Raw genomic sequence first — 21,050 nt, 5'->3', positions numbered from 1 at the left:
TCGTGACTGCTCGCCTCCTTCATAGCCCTGCGCTCACTGCTGTGCTCTACGACCTGAGCCGGCAGATTCCACAGCTGAAGAAAGATATTCAGGATGGGCTCCTGAAGATGCTGTCCCTGGTCCTTATGCACAAACCCCTCCGGCACCCAGGCATGCCCAAGGGCCTGGCTCACCAGCTGGCCTCGCCTGGCCTCACCACCCTCCCTGAGGCCAGCGATGTGGCCAGCATCACTCTTGCCCTTCGGACCCTTGGCAGCTTTGAATTTGAAGGTAAGAAGTCACAGCGGCTCTTGCCAGAGTGTTGAGAGTACTGCAGCCCTGAGACAGGGGTGAGTGTGTCGAGATTGCTGGGTCTGCAGTCTTCATGACAGCGCACCAGACGCACAGTGGCCCTTCCTCCCCAGGCTTTACCTGTGTACTTCCTGCCCTGTGCTTTTGTCTCATGAGGAAAAGCATGCGTGAAAAATAACACGTCAGAGATGGGAGGCTCAGGATGGTGCTCTGCCCCGGCTGACCTGCAGCTGGGAGGGGATTTATGGTGGGGGGTTCTGGATATTTCATTCTTGTGATGCTGCGATGCTCTGTGCAGTTGAGTTTGGAGTTCAGCGCCTTTTCCTTTGCGCCCAGGCCACTCTCTGACCCAGTTTGTCCGCCACTGCGCGGATCATTTCCTGAACAGTGAGCACAAGGAGATCCGCATGGAAGCTGCCCGCACCTGCTCCCGCCTGCTCACACCCTCCATCCACCTCATCAGTGGCCACGCCCATGTGGTTAGCCAGACCGCGGTGCAAGTGGTGGCCGACGTTCTCAGCAAGCTGCTTGTGGTTGGGATAACAGACCCTGGTAAATCTCAGGGCAGAGCAGTCCTGGGGGTCCTGGAGATTGAGGTGTCTGCATGGTCTCTAGAGGTCAACATCAATAATTTCATGTTTAACCATTTCTCTGCTAAGGCATTAGGCTTGGCTCCTCCAGCCTGTGGTGTAAGATAATCTATTTTTTTTTACTTAATTTCTCTTTATTCCTATGAATAGATTAAAGGGGGGGGAGACGGTTAGATGAAGAAGGTGTCTTCGAGTTTGCTCAGTAAGGCAGCGGTTCTCAAGACTATATAGGTCATGACCCTTTGGGAGTTGAATGACCCTTACACAGGGATTACCTAAGACCATGGAAAATACACATATTTACATTATGATTCATAGTAGCAAAATTGCGTTTATGAAATAGTGTGAAATATTTTTATGGTTTGGGTTACTGCAACATGAGGAACTGTAATTAAGGGTCATGGCATTAGAAAGGTTGAGAACCGCTGGGCTAGAGTTTTAGCAGTGGAGGTAGAAAGTGGGAAGGGGGTGGAGGGGAGGAACCCTGAAGAGGTGTTCAAAGACTGGTTTGCTTCTGCAGACCCTGATATCCGCTACTGTGTCTTGGCGTCCCTGGATGAGCGCTTTGATGCCCACCTGGCCCAGGCGGAAAACTTACAGGCTCTGTTCGTGGCCCTGAACGACCAGGTCTTTGAGATCCGAGAGCTGGCTATCTGCACTGTGGGCCGACTCAGCAGCATGAACCCAGCCTTCGTCATGCCTTTCCTGCGCAAGATGCTCATCCAGGTAACGGGGCAGCACAGAGAGGTCCTCCACAGTGAGCCAGGAAGGAAGTTCCAAGGATGGAGACTGGGAACAAAGATGGAGATATCCGACCAAGGACTCCATTTCCCAGCTTTGGGTTACAGTTCAAGTGTGAGCCTCTTGTCAGCAAGATATGAGGTCCTTCTTGGTTCAAGCCTAACCTCTCAGGCAGCTCATCTGTCTTTGTGGCAAGTTCCCAGTGAGCCAGCGTCCTGATTTTTCCTGCATCTGCTGCAGGGTGCAGGGTGCAGGGTTCAGGGTGCAAGGTACAGGCTTCCGGCTTCCTGCTCGTCCTTGTCTTTTTGCTAATGGTCACCAAGCACAGAGGCTGGTAGTCTTAACCTGTGAGCATTATTCACATTTGGTCATTGTGCTTGGTCAGGGTCCCTGTTTCATTCTTTTTCTTTTTCTTTCTTTTTTCCCCAAGACAGGGTTTCTCTGTGTGGCCTTGGCTGTCCTGGAACTCACTCTTTAGACCAGGCTGGCTTCGAACTCACAGAGATCTGCCTGTCTCTGTCTCCCAAGTGCTGGGTTTAAAGGCATGCGCTACCACTGTCTAGCATTGGGGTTTCATTCTTTTTTTTTTTTTTTTTTTTTGGTCTTACGAGACAGGGTTTCTCTGTATTGTTTTGGAGGTTGTCGGTCCAGCCTGGCCTCGAACTCACAGAGATCCACCTGCCTCTGCCTCCCGAGTGCTGGGATTAAAGGCGTGCGCCACCACCGCCCGGCTTTTTTTGGGGGGGGGGTTTCATTCTTAAGTGATGTGTGATGTCTTGGTCCTCTAGAGAGATACAGGCAGCCTTTCTGCTGTAATCTCGGTCCTCAGTTTTGTCTCCACCTACCTTGTAAGTTCCTTGACTCCCGTGAACAATGCCTGTTCCAATCCTTCCTGTCTTGGTGTGCCCTGCATTTTTTGAAATACACATGTTGCATAACACGAGGAACTTAAACACAGAGTGTCAGTATATGCAGCGCACCTAGAAAAGTGTCATTTATTTGTCATTTGCCATGGTTAAACATGGCTGCAAATGAGATAGATCATCAGTTGACAAACTGGAAAATTGTATTTTTGTTGACACTTGCATTTTCAGTCTGATTGATGACTTCCTGCTTTACCTGTGGACCCATGTTAGGAAGTGCCTGTTGCTCTGAAGGAAGCAACCATCCAAACTCAGACTGTGCTAACTTAAGTTTGGCATGTAAATATCTCCTAATGAGAACATGGGTTTGTTAATTCAGTCAGGACTTATTGCACACCTACTCTGTCCCATGTAGTGCTGTGTGTTGGGCTATATGTGTCGGTGAGCAAGCTGGGTACAGCTCTTGTCTTTGGAAAACTCATACCTCAACAAACAGACCAACTTCTGATGTTGGAGAATGTGAAACTCCATCAAATGAATTGACTGTGTGCTGAACTTAACCGTTGAAATTAAAAAAAAAATAAACACATAAAAATTTTACAAATACTTATTTGGACTATGTAGGGGGATTAAAATCAGGGCTTTGTATTAGGAAAATGCTATCACTGAAGTATGCCTGTGGTCTTTAAACTCCAAAATAAGGAAAAATAGTTTTGATGTTGATTGTCCTAAATTGAATTGTGTTTATCTTCATGTACCGGTGAGTGCCTTGGCCTTTTCCTGAGGTCTGGTCACTGGCTGCTGGTGGATGTCATAGTGGTACGGATGGCTCTAACTCTAGCTTGGTCTGCTATACCTGCTCGTTGTCCTCTGCTCCCCGGGCACTTCCCTGCAGCCAGCCAGCATCCCCCTGGTCCTTTCTTGTATCACTAACTCCTTTCACTGCTGTCCCCTGTTGAGGGGGATACAGAATGAGCTACCAAGTCAGAGCTAAGAGAATGCCTTCAGTCCCTGCAGTCCCCCTGCTGGACCCCGACTAACTGGCCTTTGGGTGTTCACTTCAAGCATGCTTGCGTATCCTTCCCTCAGCCGTACCCCGAAGTCTATCCGTATTGCCGGTGTCTGCTTGACCTCGAGCTTAGCTCACTGTTGTGCTAGTGTTTGCGGAGTGAGAACAGGCCTGGTGGCTCTGCTGCCTCAAGATGGGTCCCTCACACTTCCTTTGTCATGGTGTGTCTGGGTCACCTGTGGGGGTCTCCTTTCTGTCGCACAGCTGTCCCAACAGTTCTTTGACTCCTTTGTCATTGTTCATAGATCCTCTTGGTAATTTTGTGTCTGGAGAAAGGTTTTTCCCCAGAAGCCCTCTCTTCAGTCCCTTGTCTGGAAAACGTAATCACAGCTGTGGCGGGTGCTCCTTCTCCAGTACTGGAGGACTTTGCACTGCTGTGACCGGAGAAGGGACAGCCAGGGCTGTCTGGTAGCTTACAGATCCCCATGCTTGCTGAGTGTCTGGTAGAGACTTGATATACCGTGGAAGTCTGGTTCTTTCCCAGGTTCCTGACACATGTCCCTTCTCTGTGTTTTCCTCTGCCGTAGTGTGTCACCTTTCTTCCCTACAGATTTTGACAGAGCTGGAGCACAGTGGTATTGGGAGAATCAAGGAGCAGAGTGCCCGCATGCTGGGGCACCTGGTCTCCAATGCCCCCCGACTCATCCGCCCCTATATGGAGCCCATTCTGAAGGTAAAGCATCCCTGTGATTAGGAGATGGGTGTGCTCCAGCACTGCTACGCTGAGCCAAGGCGACCATTCCTTTGGTCCACGCTTGGGAACAAGGGCTACACGTAGCACCTTGAGCTAAAGAGTACCAAGAGTCTCAGCAGCTGCAGGAAAGAGTCCTCCTTGTGCTCAGGCTCATCATCAACTGGGCATGGGATGGGGAGATGGGCAAATAGCATGCGCACTTCCCCAGATGAAGGAACACGAGCCCTAAAGCATGAACACAGCTTCCGCTCTGACTGTGCTATTCACGGGACGTTTCTGTGTCTAACACACAGGCACTGGAGGGATGATAGGCAGGCGGAGTTAAAAGGACATGAGAAACATCCTCAAATTGTGATGCTTCCAAGAGCATACACTGGGCTTGTGTTTGGTTTGGAGAAAAGCTTGGAAAGCTGCAGTCCAGTGACTCCTGGGTTAGCAAAGCCTAGAAGTAACTAGAGGGTCTTTGGAGGCCCCTGTTTTGTTTGTTTGCTTTCTGGTGTTAGGGATTGAACCCAGAGCTTTGTATGTACTTGGGAGGTGTGCTGCCCTCTAGGGGTAAGAGAGCTCTCTTATCGTTTCCAGGCCACACTCACTCTCTTTTACCTTCTTCTATAGGCTTTAATTTTGAAACTGAAAGATCCAGACCCTGATCCAAACCCGGGAGTGATCAATAACGTATTGGCCACAATAGGAGAACTGGCTCAGGTGAGGGAGCAACTGCTTTTTCCATAGGTGGAAGGAAACTGTTAGCTCTGGGGGAAGTCCTAATATTTATTTTTCCTCTTTGTTCTTGGTTTTTTGGTTTTTGTTTGTTTTGTGTTTGGGGGTTTTTTGATTTTTTTGTTTTTTCTTCAAGACAAGGTTTCTCTGTGTGGCTTTGGAGCCTGTCCTGGCACTCGCTCTGTAGACCAGGCTGGCCTCAAACTCACAGAGATCACCTGCCTCTGCCTCCCAAGTGCTGGGATTAAAGGCGTGCACCACCAGTGCTCAACTTTGTTTTGTTTTTTGAGACAGAGTCTCACTGTGTTGCCCGGTTTAGCTTCAAATTCAGTGTTCTTCCTGCCTTAACTTCTAGAGTTTTTGAATTACAGGTGTGAGCTACCACACCCCTCCTGCCATTGTCTTCCATTTGCAGGTTAGTGGCCTAGAAATGAGAAAGTGGGTTGATGAGCTCTTCATCATCATCATGGACATGCTGCAGGACTCCTCTCTGCTGGCCAAAAGGCAGGTGAGTACCACTGTTGGCTGAGTGAGCGTTCAGACCCATGGGACCAGGGACGGGCTTCTCTCGCTGTTCACTGCAGTGTGCCCAGTCGGTTCTGTGGAGAGAACTGGACAGACACTAAGCGCTTGACGTTTTCTTTGGATGTGGAAAGAGAAAAGAACCTCAGACAAGCGTTGGCTTCCCGTCTCCTGCCCACCCGTGGCAGTTGTTAGAGGAGTAATCTAGGGTGAAGAGAAGTGTTTACTTCTTTCCGTAGTTCCTGGTGGTCATTCAGGGGAGGAAAGAGCCTCGCTTCCTCCGAGAAAGGTGGGAGTGCACTGCACAGGGTTTTGAGACAGCGTCTCAGTCTGGAGTCAAGGCTGGCCTGGACTCACTGTGTAGGTAGACCTGACCTTGACGTAAAGGCAGCCCTCCTACCTCAGCCTCCAGTACTGAGAGCGAGATGTGGGCCATGACATCTGCCTCTGCTCTTTACCTTTTGATCTGTGATTGTAGGTTCGTGCTTGACCAGCTGTTGTTAGGTCCTGACTCTAGGATTCCTGTTCCTGGTTAGTGACTTAACGACTTTTGTCTTCTAGTTGACTCTGACATTTTATTACACTCTCAGTATAGAGCGCATACCTGGGCTTTCTTTTCTTGTACTGGTTCAGCAGCATGGCCTTTGTGTCCATTCAGGTGGCCCTGTGGACCCTGGGACAGTTGGTAGCCAGCACTGGCTATGTGGTGGAGCCCTACAGGAAATACCCCACTCTGCTGGAGGTTCTGCTGAACTTCCTGAAGACTGAGCAGAACCAGGGCACGCGGAGAGAGGTAGACAGCATGGGCTCCTGGTCTGCAAAGCCTCGACTGGGACAGTGGAGGGGGAGGTGATGACTGTGTGCACACGCTGGCCTGGCCTCCAGTTGTTTGGGTGTGAGGTGTGGAGTACGGAGCAGGAGAGATGTACCACAAATCCGCTTGTGACAGATGTGGGGTAGTGCTTATCTCTTTCCTTTCCTGCCCAGGCTATCCGAGTGTTAGGGCTCCTTGGGGCTCTGGATCCCTACAAGCACAAAGTGAACATCGGCATGATTGACCAATCCCGAGACGCCTCTGCTGTCAGCCTGTCAGAATCCAAGTCGAGTCAGGATTCCTGTAAGTTGGAAACATGAGAGACTTGTCGAGTCTGGACTCACAAAACCCTTCCTGGCTGTGTTAGAAAGTGTTGCCTCGGATAACTGAAATGATAAATGCCGACTCTCTTGGCAAATTCTGAATGATAAACCTGTAGTCCCTGAATCCAACAGGGATGCTATACTCAATACCGCTGAAGTCCTTGTGTCTGTCCAGAGTCTTTGTAGAAGGCTAACAGGCTAAGTCTCCATTACTTCTGACACCAGTGAGGGAAGTAGGAATCCCCCCTGTTCATCTGTCACTCTATGTTAGTGCCTCTTGTTTATATCCCCTGCCATTCATGGAAGGGGAGGATAGCTCTTTTCTTCTGTTTTATTTGAGGGAAACCAGTACATAGAAAAAGCAGTAGCCCCATAAATCCTGATGTCGTCCCCCCCGTAGGGTTTCTCTGTAGCTTTGGAGGCTGTCCTGGAACTCACTCTTTAGTCCAGGCTGGCCTTGAACTCAGGCAGAGATCTGCCTGTCTCTGCCTCCCAAGTGCTGGGGTTAAAGACATATGCCACCAACGCCTGGCAACCCGTTGCCTTTTGACAAGAGGCCTGAGGGTTTGGAAAAGAGGATGGAATATGAGTTTCTAGCCTTAGCCCACTGTCCTCTGGGGCAAGCCAGTTTATGAAAGTGAAGTTAAACAGTGGTCTCCCCACTGTTCTAGCAGAATGTGAATTTCCCAAAATGAAATCCCCTCTCCCTTCTGGTTAAGGGGAACCTTGTTAATACACTTTGGACCTTGACCATCGAGAGCAGAGCCCAGGTCAGGTGCTCTGTGCTCCTCAGCAGTGCCTGCCATTCAGGCACTCACCCGCCCCACGACTCACCTCCTCATTGCATGTCACTATTCCCAGGACACAGTCCTTGCTGGGCAGGATTCGGCATATGCTTGCTAACTGTTTGCACTCCCTGCGGGACCAGCCAGCTGTGGAACAGATGTGTGCCTAATTTAATTCCCTTTATTTTCATTTGGAGGAGTAATTATTTTTATTGATGGTTTCAGTTATGAAGTGGTGAACTGTAATGCTGAGAAGCTATGTTAAACCTAGCAATTTAAAGAAAACCCATCATGTTCTGTTTTAGGCTTTGTTGGTTTGGGTAATAGAAAAGCCAGAATGGATTTTGCTCCTGATGGGGAGAGCCTATTCATCGGTTCCTAATAGCCCTGTGCTCCCTATTCACAGCAGTGTCAGAAAGCAGCGGAGAGAATGTATGCATGCTAATGTCTCTGACGGGGCTTTGTTTGCCATTAACCATGCTTAGCCTCACACAGCGTCCTGCCACCAGTACTTACGGCTCTCTTTGTCACCTTGTCCTAGCTGACTACAGCACCAGTGAAATGCTGGTCAACATGGGAAACCTACCCCTGGATGAGTTCTACCCAGCTGTGTCCATGGTGGCCTTGATGCGCATCTTCCGGGATCAGTCCCTCTCTCACCATCACACCATGGTGGTTCAGGCCATCACCTTCATCTTCAAGTCCCTGGGGCTCAAATGTGTGCAGTTCCTGCCCCAAGTCATGCCCACGTTCCTGAATGTCATCCGGGTCTGTGACGGGGCCATCCGGGAAGTAAGTCCATAAGCCTTCCCTGCTCACCTCTGCAGATCTGTCCGCGCCTCTGCTCCCTGCCCCACACTGCTTGCTGCTGAGAGCAGTGCCCCTCCCCCCTCACCTCTGGCTCCTGTGTGGTTAGCTGGATGAAGCTGTCTACTTCATCCCCATGGGAAAGCTAACTTTGAACAGCCTAGTGGGCAGGGACAGCGTTTCCCCAGTAATGCAGTTCAGGTGGGGAATGAACAGCAGTCCAGAGTTCTGCTTGCTTCTTCGTGACTAGATTTAAATCACACTGGGTTTTTGTTTGTTGTGTATTTTTTGTGTTTATTTTTATTCATCTTAATTATGTGTAGATGCACCCAGAGAGGCCAGAGGCATTGGATACCCCAGAAACTGGACTTACAGGCTGTTGAGAGCCAGAGGGGGTGCTGGGGGTCAGACTCGGGTTCTCTGGCGAAGGTGTGCTATTTACCACTGAGCCTCTGACCTGCTAGACATGGACTCAACCTCTGGCTATATTCTTCACCCCTTTTCAACTTTTTATTCTGAGATAAGATCTCAGTAAATTCTCTAGGCTGACTTTGAGCTCTGAGCCCAGGTCAGCCTTGAATTTGGAATCCTCTTTCTTCAACCTCCCTAGTAGCTGAGATTACTGTACTGCTAAGCTCCACGAAAGCAAGACAGAGTCACACATTTTTAGTGACGATTCTATATAGATAAAGTTGCATAATTCTTGGCTCTAATCTAATGGTGTCAATTTGTCCCATTATTGTTGGACCTAAATTGGAGCATGTGATCAGTGTCTGGCTTCTCTCTCTGTCTCTGTTGTAAGACTTCTCTTCTTGCTTTGTACTGATAAGTAACCTGTGCTGTCGAACTGTGTCTGTACTGTTCCTCAGCTACCTTTCACCCGGTGGCTTTAGCATTCCTTGGTAACCCTTGCATCAGGCACGAAGCTGGTGGTAACATCACGACTTTGTAGTTTTGTGGTTCCTCTGCTTTTATTCACAAGCCTTTCTGTGGTCGTCCCTTTCCTTTCTTCTCTCTTGGCTCTATATCTTCTCTCAAATATAAAATACGAAGAGTGGTTCCATGATGTCGTACCCATGCATGATGTGTGTACCAGCAACACACCTCACTCTGGGGTTCGTGGCAGCTTGCAGTTCTTGCTAGTCCTAGAATGTCCCCTGAGGGTGTGCAGGTGGTGCAAGCCATTGTCTTTCCCTCTGTGACCATTACCAATTGGACACATGTTTAGAGGTGGGTAGTAACTTTTCAGTAACTGCTTCCTGACTTTGTATCTGAAGTATAGAGAGGCTTTATAAATAAAACAAACAAAAAAAAAAAACCACATTTTTGGGACAGGATCTCTTTGTCACCCAGGCTAGTCTCAAATTCCTGGGCTCAGGGGACCTTCTTACCAATCCAAGTAGCTGTAACTTCTCCATGCCTGGCTTGCAGTTCACTTCTAAGCATTGTTCCTATAGCTGTCAACCTCATTAAATTCTTATTAACTCCGTTAGCTACAAATGCTCCCAGATTTTCATTCTAGACAATTGCATATGGTGAAAAAAGAGGGGAATTTGGATATGCTCATTTTAAACTATAAATCATTGTGCTTGTTTATTTATTTGCTGCATTGCCGGGCCACCATTGCGATATTGTTTCAGTGGACTGAGAATGTAGATCTTTAATCTTATTTCTGATTTTCTTGCTATTACATTTTTATTGCTTGTTATTAACTGTTACTGAAGGGTTGGGGCTAATGATTTTTAAAGTTTTTAAGCACTCCTTTGTAGTCTTAAATTATTAGGTTTTTCTTTGTAGTCATGAGTTGATACTGAATTTACCAAATGCCTTTCTTTTGTTTCCATCATCTGCTTTATCCCCTTGGATGTCTTGGTGTGTTACATCAGATAAGTTCTGATATCGAAACACATCCACATATCCTTCTGTTTAAACTACTCTGGTTATGACAGATTTTTAGCCTGTTGATACTGTACCTGATATTATGAATTTAGAATTTTTCATGAAATAGAATTGATCTGTAGTCTTTGGAAACTACAGACCTAAAGATTTACTTAGCTCTCTTCTTGTCAGTTCTTAGGACTGCTTTAGTTAGCTTTTTCTGGGAAGCACTATATCTAAATTTATCATGGTACTGTTAAGAAGATGCTTCCATTGTGTGCTTATATTTCCCTTTGCTTTTATGTTTTTGGTGGGAATTTGTTTTTATTTTCAAGACAGGGTTTCTCTGTGTAACAGCTCTGGCTGTCTTGGAACTTGCTTTGTAGACCAGGCTGGCCTCAAACTCATAGAGATCCTTCTGCCTCTGCCTCGTGAGTACTGCAACTAAAGGAGTGCACCACCACTGCCCTGCACTCTCTGGTTTTTAATACAAGGCATCTTGTAGTCCAGCCTGGCCTTGAACTTGCTATGTAGTCAGAAAAGCTTGATCTTCCTATCTTACCTCTACCTCTGGAGTGGCGGGATTGCAGATGTGTGCCACCTGTCCCAGTTTATGCCGTGCTGAGGATGGGACCCGGAGCTCTGTATATGCTAGACAAGCATGCTACCAACTGAATTACATTGACAGACCTGTGTCTAGCTTATTTTACTCAACAGAATACCTCTGGGGATCATCCATGTTGTAATATATATTAGTAGCGTGCTACTTCCTTTCTGAATACAATGAATTCTCATTAGTGTTCAGAAATAAGTCCTTTCTGTGGTCTAACATTATGGGTTTATTCTTTCACCCTTGAGTTGTCCAGAAGTGGGTATTTTATTTGCAAACTTACAAGATTTTAAATTTTTCCTTTTGGTATTGATTTCTAAGTTAATTGCATTGGGTTGGCCATTCTTTGATGTTTACTGAAAGAGCTTGAATGGTTTAGTTGCTTCATTGATTTTTCACACATTTCCTGCATGCTCCTGTTATCCACAGGATTTTACATCGTGTGTGTGTGTGTGTGTGTGTGTGTGTGTGTGTGTGTGTGTGTGTGTGTGAGAGAGAGAGAGAGAGAGAGAGAGAGAGAGAGAGAGAGAGAGAGAGAGAGAGAATGTGTGTTTTACGTGTACATGTTTGTATGTGTGTTAGTATGTTTGTAGGCACGTGTGGGATGAATGTTCGTGTGTGCACTTGTGTGGAGGCCAGAGGTTGTGATGGGCTGTCTTCTGTCACTTGATTGCAGAGCTCGCTGACCTAGCTTGCTGTGGGCTCTCCTCTCTGCCTCCCGCACGAGGTTGCAGGCGGGGCCACCACACTTGCTGCAGGTCCGTGGGTGCTGCTACTCTAAAACCCGGTCCTTATGTCAGCACCTTTGCCCACTGAGCCATGTCCCCAGTCCTGTATTCTTGATAAGTTTTTATTTGCTCAACCTATCAAATCGGGACAGAGCAGAGATCAAAGCTCCTTTTATAGTGTGTGTTATTGGTGTTGCCTTACTTTCCCGGGTGTCTCTTTGTGTTCATCTGAGAGAGGATAACAACAGACCAATGAAAAGATTCCCTACAAGTTCAGCCTGGTAAAGCAGTGGATTAGCAGGGACACTTGGAAAAGCAGTGGGCAACTTAGGCAGCTGTACCCCCAAAGACCCAGCTCCAGCACGGGCCACGACTTGGGTCTCTACACAACTTGGAAGTGGCCACGTAGGCAGTCCGACCCCTTTCTCAGGTTCTCTGAGCTTCTTGAGCCATGTGAGTTTCAGGAATCTCCTTCCAGCAGGGAGAGTTTCAATCCAGAGGAAACAGTATACAACAATTCATCCTTTATAGTTTTATCAGTTTTCTTTTGATTTTCTTTATTTTTAGTTGGATGTGTGTGTGTGTGTGTTTGTGTGTGGGTATGAACAAGTGGAGGTACCCAAGGAAGCCAGAAGAGGGCGTTGGATCCCCTGAAGCTGGAGTTACAGGTGGTTGTGAGCCACACGATATGGTTGCTAGGAGCTGACCATGGATCCTCTGTGAGAGCAGTATCTGTTCTCAACCACTGAGCCATCTCTCCAGCCCATCTTTTAAATATTTTTATGATTCTGTTTTTAAGTACATACAAATAAGTTATTGTGCATCTTGACTATGACCCTAACATTTACTCTGCCTAGTGATGTAGCTGTCCCGTTTCCTGTGATGAGTGATCATCCCTGTCCTTTCCTGTCAACTCTCTTTGACTTGGGTTTTGTCTGGTATAATGTTAGGTTAACTTCCTAGACTAACTTTAAATCTGGGGCATTTGCTGTTGTTGTTGTTGGTTTGGTGGGGGTGGGCTGGGTCTTTGTACATAAGCCCAGAGTGCCCCCCCCCCTTCTCCATCATCCTGCCTTGGTTTCCAGAGCACTGGGATCACTGTAGACTCTGCCCTTGAATCAGTGCCTATGGTCCAGCTGCTGTCATGATAGCTCTGTTGGATTTGGGGCTATTTCTGCCCTTGGTACTTTCTTCTTGAGCTGTATAGGTCTGTATACTTGACTTTTCTTTATTGATTAGACTTGTTTTTTATATTATTATTTTTTTCATTCTACTGTTGTTTTCATTCTACATTTGTTTGTTTGTTTTTCAAGAAAGGCTTTCTTTATGTAGGCCCTGATGGTCCTGAAACTTGCTCCATAGACCAGGCTGGCCTCGAAATCAGATCTACCTGTTTCTGTCTCCCGAGGGCTGGGATTGCAGACGTGTGCCACCATCCTTGTTTGTGTTTTATATTCCTGCTTTGATTTCTGTAAGCATCATAAATAGACTTACACTTTCAGTGTGATGATACTATTTTCTCTGAATCCTTGATTGGCTCAGTTCACTACTGTTTGTCTCTCTGGGTCTCTTGTGATGGTCTCTTTTGTGGTCATACATCATCTTCATTAGAGTCTCCCTGGAGCAGTATTGGAACATCTGCTCTGAAGGACAGAGGAGCAGGTGTGTTTTTGCTTCAGCCAAGCAACCCAGGACAGCTTGGAGTCTGGCTTCGTTCCCAGGCCACCCAGGTGGTTAGCCCATTTGGGAGTAGGCCTGAGATGGTCATCTCTTCAAGGACTAGACCTCATGTTAATAAAACTGACGATGTCTACAGAGCTTACTTGGCCGTCAGCAGGCTGTTAAGGGTGACCGCCAATTGTTTCAACTGCTTCTCCAGGTCATGCTGTCCCAGGTGGCAAGTGAATTCATACTTGGCAAACAGGCAGTACAAGCAGTGTTTTAAGTAAATCACTAGATAAATCAATAACTGATCATTGTCTTTTCTCCTTTACTGTACTGCGAAAGAATCTAGCGGGGAGAGCAGGTGGTGGGTCCTGAGTCTCCCTTGTGAGTGAGGCACTTGCACTCTTAAGCATCAGCTATCAAGCCTCCCTCCCCATGCGTGGCCAGGAACCGGGAGGCTCATCCCCTCTTTCTGTCTGCTTTTCCTGACCCCTGGCTGCCCAGTACACTGCTTTGCTGACTTAGGTTTTCCATCTTCTTTCAGGTTCTTATAACAAGTTTAGCTGATATGCCATTTATCTAGAGTTTTTGATCTTTTTCATAAAAGTGCTAGCAATGATTCGGTGAGGGACATGCTGAGATAGGTGGACTCGCTCTGCCAAGTCACCGTATGCCATGTGGTGGTGGGGTTGGAACACTTTAGCAGCCATGGGGGTCCCTGTTAGGGAACTAATAATGCAGGCTGTCTATGAACCTGATTCTGTGTGTCTTGCCCTCACTTCTGCAGGTATGAGCTCCAGGACTGCATAACTCAATATTTTATTTGTTATGATAGGATCTTGCTCAATAGTACAGAGTACCCCTGAGCTCTGTGTAACCCCGGCTGGCCTGAAACTGTTGATCTGCCTGGCTCAGCCTCTGAGTCCTGTGAGCACAAGCATGCTCTTCTCATTGTTCAAAGCAACACTGTTTTACTCACCCCCATTTCCTTTCCTGGGCCCTTCCTGGTCCCTGGTTTACTTAGTGGCTGGCAGCTCTTCTGACAGTTTTAGGGTGCCACCTGCTGGGCTTGGTGGCCCACACCTCACACCTGTGATCCCATTATGTCAGTCTAAGGCAAAAGGCCAACCTGGGCTACAGAGTAAACCCTATCTCAAAACTCAAAAAAACAGCAACCAAAAATAAAAACTTAAAATGATACTACCTTAAATAGAATCTCCTTACTCCTTATCCAGACCCTCTCCAAGTTTGCTGCTCATTTTTGGCTCACAATTTCTTTGAGATATCTTAAAACCTTATTGAAAGCTAGATGTAGTAATGGTGTGCTCCAGATCCAGCACTTAAGAAGTACAGGAGGGGACTGGAGAGGTGGCTCAGAGGTTAAGAGCACTGACTGCTCTTCCAGAGGTCCTGAGTTCAATTCCCAGCACCCACGTGGTGGCTCACAACCACCTATAATGAGATCTGGTGCCCTCTTCAGGCATTCAGGGATACATGCAGGCAAAACCCTGTACACATAATAAATAAATGAGTAAATCTAAAAAAAAAAAAAAAAGAAGTAGAGGCAGGAGAATCAGAAGGTCAGGGGATCACCTTAGCTGTAGCAAGATCAAGGCCAATCTGAGCTACATGAAACACTGTCAAAAAGAATAAGTAATTGATTACTAACAAAGTGATTATAATATCCACAATGAGGAGCTTTCACTTATTTTGTATTTATTTATTTATTTATTGAGACAAGGTCTCACTATGTCGCTCTGGGTAGACTCTAGCTCACTATATAAATCAGTCCGGCCTTCAGCTACAAAACTCACCTACCTCCAAGTCTCATGAGTGCTGGGATTAGAGGTGTGTACCACCATGCCCAATCTTTGGAAAGGAAGTAGTAGCAAATTAGGGCCAAGTTACATTTGTAGTTGGCTAACAATTTCATGCCAGGTTTTTTGTTGTTGTTTGTTTGTTTGTTTATTAGGGTCAGGATCTCTCTGTATAGTACTGGCTGTCCTGGAGTTTTCTATGTCAACCAGGCTCACATGGAGATCCTCTAGCCTCTTCCTCCCAAGTGTTAGGGTTAAAGGTGTGCCACCAATGCCCGGCTCTCATGCCCACTTTTTAACATCTTTAGTGACTTAAAATCCTATGCTCCTGAAGTCACAACACACAGAAAAGCATTCGGCCCCCTGCTCTGGTGCTCTCCAGGTGTGGCCCTTGGGACAGTCTGTGACTAAAGCACTGCTCCCTGCCGTTACCCACCACAGAGGCAGGCAAGGAGGTGACAAAGTTCTGTAAACCAGCCAGTCTGGTCTTGGCTCCCGCCGTCCAGCAACTGACTGTCCTAGTGTGTGAGATTCCTCATTGCTGCAGGTTTTAGTCTACTTGGAGCAAACTTCCAGTAGATGGGATGCTGTGGAAATCAGCCCCATAGTTGTCTTTCTCATCTCTGCATAAGCCTATAAAAAATTCTTCATTCTTCAGGTGCCAAATGATTCATCTCTTGTCTGTTTCAGTTTCTGTTCCAGCAGCTGGGAATGCTGGTGTCCTTTGTGAAGAGCCACATCCGCCCTTACATGGATGAAATAGTCACCCTCATGAGAGTGAGTACAGGGTCATCTGCATCTGGGTCAAGGGACGCCCAGAAATGACTTGAAGTAACATGGATACTTCCTTCACAGTCACTGTGGAGCTTTTGCGCTGACTGTAGACATTAGGGCTCTACAGTGACTGTATTCGTCACTGACACTGTCTGAGGAACAGGATCGGTGGGGATTGATGCTGCAGGCTCCCAGCTCCCAAGTACAAGAATAGAAGTCTGAAGAGAAGTCCTGAAATAATTATTCTGCCAGAGACATTCTTGAGTTATTTGCCCAACACACGGCAAAGTAGTTTCACTTCAATATTGCAACACTACACAGTCCCCCGCTTCCTTACTACCCATAAGCCCACAGCTGGAGAGGACTGGGAATTGGTTTTCCCTAGGCCTTTGAAGCGCCTGTTGGGCACTGAGTAACAAGGTGATGCTTTGCCCTGCAACCTCCAAAGACATAAATGGCACCTGAGGAAGGACTCGGGGCTTAGCATTTCATAGCGTGCATTAAGACATAAATGGCACCTGAGGAAGGACTCGGGGCTTAGCATTTCATAGCGTGTATTAAGACATAAATGGCACCTGAGGAAGGACTCGGGGCTTAGCATTTCATAGCATGCATTAAGCAAGTACTAGAAGCTACCCTGCAGCAGAAGCGCTGTTCTATGCAATTTAAATGATGTGTGGGGAGGCTTGCTCTGTAGTTAGCTTGGTGGAAGCAGCAGTGCCAGTATCAAGATGGCTCCCTTCCCTGAAGGAACTTCCTGCCACCTGGGTTCAGAACTGCACAGCCCCTACATGTATAAATCATTAAGAGCTGCTGTGTTCCCGTTTCCTACCATGGAGGCCTCAGTACAAGGAAGAGAGTTAGGCCAAGAGCTTAACTGCCCAGTGGGTGGCCTTGGGGAAGGGAAGACAGGAAGGAATCCGTGTGCTCAGGGTAGGAAGCCGAAGCCCTCTGAGTCACCCCCTCCCTCAAGGAAGGATGGCCAGTGCACAGAATGCGAGGAGGGGCTCAGCCGCGGAATGCAGCTGCAACTCCGTCCCAGCGGAGAAGGCAGCGCAGGTGCTTTTCCTTTGGCTGTTGATCCTGGACATTTTAATGAGCTCCCTGGAGCCCGGGAAGAGAACAGCCTGTAAGCAATGAATGATGTAGTCCACATCCCCTGGCAGGCTGCTGGCTTCTGAGTAAAGAAACCTCTGTGAAGAGCCCGTGGTGATAGACTTGGGAAACTCTGTTTTCTCTGATGAGGGCAAGTACAGTCCAAGTGAATGAGCTTGAGACAAACCAGGGCCGACAGACCCCCGAGTTCTTGCTGAGAGTAAACATGTTTTTCCTGAGAATGGTGTTTTCCAGCAGACAAAGTTTAAGAGTTTGGCTCCCCTTGTTGTGACTTCCCGTGTGCATTGTTCAGACCCCGAGTGCTGGTGTGTGTGCTGCCATCGCAGCAGAGTGTCTGCCACCTTCGCGCTCTGCTCCAGAGGCTCTGAAGAAAGCTGTAGGTCTGTCTGGAAGTGGCGTGAGATGATGGCTTTTCATGGAGTTGGAGGCTTGAGCCATTTGCCTTGCAGTTAGTTCCAAGGCAGAATCTGGAGCCAGCGGCCAGGTTTTTACATCAGTAACTTCTGTGGATTCTATTGCATGGATTTTGACCTAGCCTAATTTGTTGCAGTACCCAGGCCTGATGAACAGATTTTTAGGGAACAAGTGTTAGATACTGCCCAGCCAAGTGTTAATTCTGAAAGGGCATGAAATCTTGGGGACGCTGGGTTCTCTTCAGTAGAGATAAGTCTGTACCCCAGTAACGTGGACCCACACCACTTCAGAGCTCTTGGAGTGCCTCGGCTGTAAACATGTGTGTTCTGTGAGCAGTCTGATGATGGACTCACGGACGCAGCATGGAGGAGTCGAGGCGTGCAGCTCCTGGGAGTCGCAGTATCATCTGTCCCCATGGCTGTGGCCATGCAGTGACAGGAAGATGGGAGGAGGTCTCCTGGGCTCGTGACGCTTTGTCCTTTTTAGCCATCGCATTTCTACGTTCACTTCGAGCGAACGAGCACCTGACTGCCCTTCCTTCTGTCTCCCTCTAGGAGTTCTGGGTCATGAACACCTCAATCCAGAGCACAATCATCCTTCTCATTGAGCAAATTGTGGTGGCTCTGGGTGGGGAGTTCAAGCTCTACCTGCCGCAGCTGATCCCACACATGCTGCGCGTCTTCATGCATGACAACAGCCAAGGCCGCATTGTCTCCATCAAGGTGAGCGAGGTCCCCGGCCTCCTCAGAGTCCGTGGGTGATAACTGAGCTGTGAGACCCTGTTCTGGGTGACATGCTGATGTGTGCTCAACAAACCCAAATCCCAGGAGCAAGGACACCTAACACCTGCAGACTTTCCTTCCAGTTTGTCTCCTTTGATGGTTGGCCATAGTAAAGGTTCATCCCAAGCCAGCCGCGTTATGTGGCACCCGATTCACATCAGCAAAAACAGAGCAGAGAAAGCAAAGTAGTGTGTGCTCACATAAAACAAGGGGGAAGGGCACAACCCAGAGTGTAGTCCAGAGCTGATTGACCAGGGCTGTGCAGAGTTCCCACAGAGCTCTGAATTTTCCATATACTGCCCCAGCCCTGTCCCGGGCTACCTGATGCCTTCCTGTGTTTGTTCACCACCACGCTCTTGCTTTCTTTTACAGCTGTTGGCAGCGATCCAGCTGTTTGGTGCCAACCTGGATGACTACCTGCATTTGTTGTTGCCTCCGATTGTGAAGTTGTTTGATGCCCCTGAGGTCCCATTGCCATCGAGGAAGTAAGCACCCTACTTCACTATTTCTGCTCCCATTATTTTACTTCAGAGATGTCCCAGATTACGGAGAGCCTGTTGCTGCCCAGCGGGTGTCACCCGTGGTACCTCTGGGCCACTCCTTTCCGCCCCTCGGTGCTCTGTTAGGGTGGCCTTCAGCTTGCACTTGTTGTAGGGCAGCGCTGGAGACAGTGGACCGCCTGACAGAGTCCCTAGACTTCACTGACTATGCCTCCCGCATCATTCACCCTATCGTTCGAACACTGGACCAGAGCCCAGAGCTGCGCTCCACAGCCATGGACACACTGTCTTCACTTGTCTTTCAGCTGGGGAAGAAGGTAAGACGGGGCCCCTGAACAGACCAGGTTGTTGTGCCTTGTTTGGAAAGAAAACCGTGTTAATACATAGGTCCATGTATGGATCTTGGCCACTCTTGGAGGATGGGAAATCAGTTTAGTTTTTAATTCAGGCACCTGTGTGGGTTAAGTGTCATTCTGAGGAAAGCCAATAGAAGGCAGTGGGAATTGGCCTGGCATTACAGCTGGGTGGAGAAAGAAGTCGTATGGACTCCCAGAGTCAGCAAGCATAGGAATGCCGCTACCCTCCCTGTAAGTGTACTCCACCAGCTGTTCTCCACAGTAACAGTTTCTGGTGTCTTCCCCCTCCTGTCACAGTACCAAATCTTCATTCCGATGGTGAATAAAGTCCTGGTGCGACACCGGATCAGTCACCAGCGCTATGACGTGCTCATCTGCAGGATCGTCAAGGTGAGTGGGTGCCCCTCTGCTCTGAGGTCCCAGGAGACTTGTCATTCTCATCACAGCAGAGGGCAGGCTGAGGCTAGCCCTTTAGCCCCGGCTACGACTGACAGACATGTCTGCAGAAGGCAGTTTCTTTCAGCACTGTAGGCTTTGTGGTTTCTCTGTTCTGTTGAAGCTTCTCACTTGTACCTGTGACTGCAAAATGGCCCACACAGCACAGAACTAATGAGCCTGGCCTCAGTCTAGTTAGATTTTATTTGTGGGCATGAGATTTGAGTTTCGCATAATCTTCATGTCTTGTGAAGGATTAATTTTTTTTCTTAACCATTTGGTGTTGCAAAAAAATAATAATTCTCACCTCTTGGACTGTTTGAAAATAGGCAGCAAGTTGAGTGCTGTCTGTGCTCACTTGATGCTTGCTCTCAGTCTGCCTTTGCCTGTTTTTTTGAGTTTTTGTTTTTGTTTTGTTTTGTTTTTGTTTTTTGTTTTTTTGTTTGTTTTCAAGACAGGGTTTCTCTGTGGTTTTGGAGGCTGTCCTGGAACTAGCTCTTGTAGACCAGTCTGGTCTTGAATTCACAGAGATCTGCCTGCCTCTTCCTCCTGAGTGCTGGGATTAAAGGCGTGCACCAACACCTCCCAGCTTTTTTGGGGGAGAGGCCGTTGCCTGGTTTCGTGGCTCACCTGTTAAAAGTTTGTCAGGGACCCCCAGCGGGGAGCTCAGCCACCTGTGGCCGTTTTGTGCAGACATGTGATGTGTCCTGCTTGTTGAAATCCTGGCTCTTCCAGGCAGGAGTCTCCTGAATTCCTGTATGTTTATAAGCTGGTATCTGGTAGAGGTCTCCTGCTGCTCTGCTTACAGGGGTACACACTTGCTGACGAGGAAGAGGACCCTCTGATTTACCAACACCGGATGTTAAGGAGCAGCCAAGGTGATGCACTTGCCAGCGGACCAGCTGAAACGGGACCCATGAAGAAGCTGCATGTCAGCACCATCAACCTCCAAAAGGCAGGTCCATTGTGTCCAGGAAGCTAGGGAGGCAAAGCTCTGTTTTTCTCTCTCATTCAAAACCTCTAAAGCAACCAATCAGCTTTTGTTTTATAAAAAAGTCTCAGCATCATGAATGTAGGTCATTGTGTCTGATTTCTTTGTTTGTTGCTTCTTAGCTTATTTTTTATTTGCTTTGTTTTGGAATTATTATTGCTGTTGCTTTGTGACAGGGTCATATAATGAATCCCTGGCTAGTCCTGAATTCACTATGTAGTCTAAACTGACCTTGAGCTTATAGCCATCCTCCTGCCCCAGCCACCCAGTTGGTGGTAGTTTAGGCATGTGCTGCCAGCTAGCTTGTCTGAAGTTTTGTTGTTGTTGCTTCTGTAGCACAGATTGGCCTGTAACTCATGATGACGGGCAGGAGTCATCATGCCCAGCTGTAATTTTGCATATATGTATTTGTACCATGTGCATGCCTGATCACAAGAATCTTGATCTCCTGGAATTGGAGTTAAGGATGGCTGCGAACCAAATGTGGGTGCTGGGAATTGAACCTAGGTCCACTGCGAGAGCAACAAGTTCTCTTAACCTCTGAGCCGTCTCTTCAGCTACATTCAGTTGTAATTTTTTTGTTGTTGTTTGTTTGTTTTTCCGAGACATGGTTTCTCTGTATAACAGCCCTGGCTGTCCTGGAACTCACTGTGTAGACCAGGCTGGCCTCGAACTCACAGAGCTCTGCCTGCTTCTGCCTCCCAAGTGCTGGGATTAAAAGTGTGTGCCACCATGACCAGCAATAAGTGATGACACAGTCCCCTG

General features: G+C 47.8%; 1 protein-coding gene across 2 annotated transcripts in view; it reads left to right on the top strand.

The window, feature by feature from the left end:
* Nucleotides 1-21,050, top strand: part of Mtor (mechanistic target of rapamycin kinase) — a 103,353-nt gene that overhangs the window by 18,596 nt on the left and 63,707 nt on the right. For both annotated transcript variants that reach the window (XM_013120005.3, XM_005079329.4), the window contains exons 11-25: nt 26-270; nt 628-843; nt 1,402-1,607; nt 4,105-4,227; nt 4,864-4,953; nt 5,384-5,476; nt 6,149-6,283; nt 6,478-6,607; nt 7,954-8,204; nt 15,608-15,694; nt 17,776-17,943; nt 18,376-18,488; nt 18,658-18,820; nt 19,157-19,249; nt 20,103-20,249. In XM_013120005.3, the coding sequence (XP_012975459.1) occupies nt 26-270; nt 628-843; nt 1,402-1,607; nt 4,105-4,227; nt 4,864-4,953; nt 5,384-5,476; nt 6,149-6,283; nt 6,478-6,607; nt 7,954-8,204; nt 15,608-15,694; nt 17,776-17,943; nt 18,376-18,488; nt 18,658-18,820; nt 19,157-19,249; nt 20,103-20,249 (2,260 nt within the window). The remainder of the gene's footprint in view (nt 1-25; nt 271-627; nt 844-1,401; nt 1,608-4,104; nt 4,228-4,863; nt 4,954-5,383; nt 5,477-6,148; nt 6,284-6,477; nt 6,608-7,953; nt 8,205-15,607; nt 15,695-17,775; nt 17,944-18,375; nt 18,489-18,657; nt 18,821-19,156; nt 19,250-20,102; nt 20,250-21,050) is intronic.

This window comes from Mesocricetus auratus, unplaced genomic scaffold, assembly GCF_017639785.1.
Source record: "Mesocricetus auratus isolate SY011 unplaced genomic scaffold, BCM_Maur_2.0 Super-Scaffold_100042, whole genome shotgun sequence".
Lineage (NCBI taxonomy): Eukaryota > Metazoa > Chordata > Mammalia > Rodentia > Cricetidae > Mesocricetus > Mesocricetus auratus.
The sequence above is the reverse complement of the archived record's forward strand: the minus strand, read 5'-3'. Positions and strand labels throughout refer to the sequence as shown.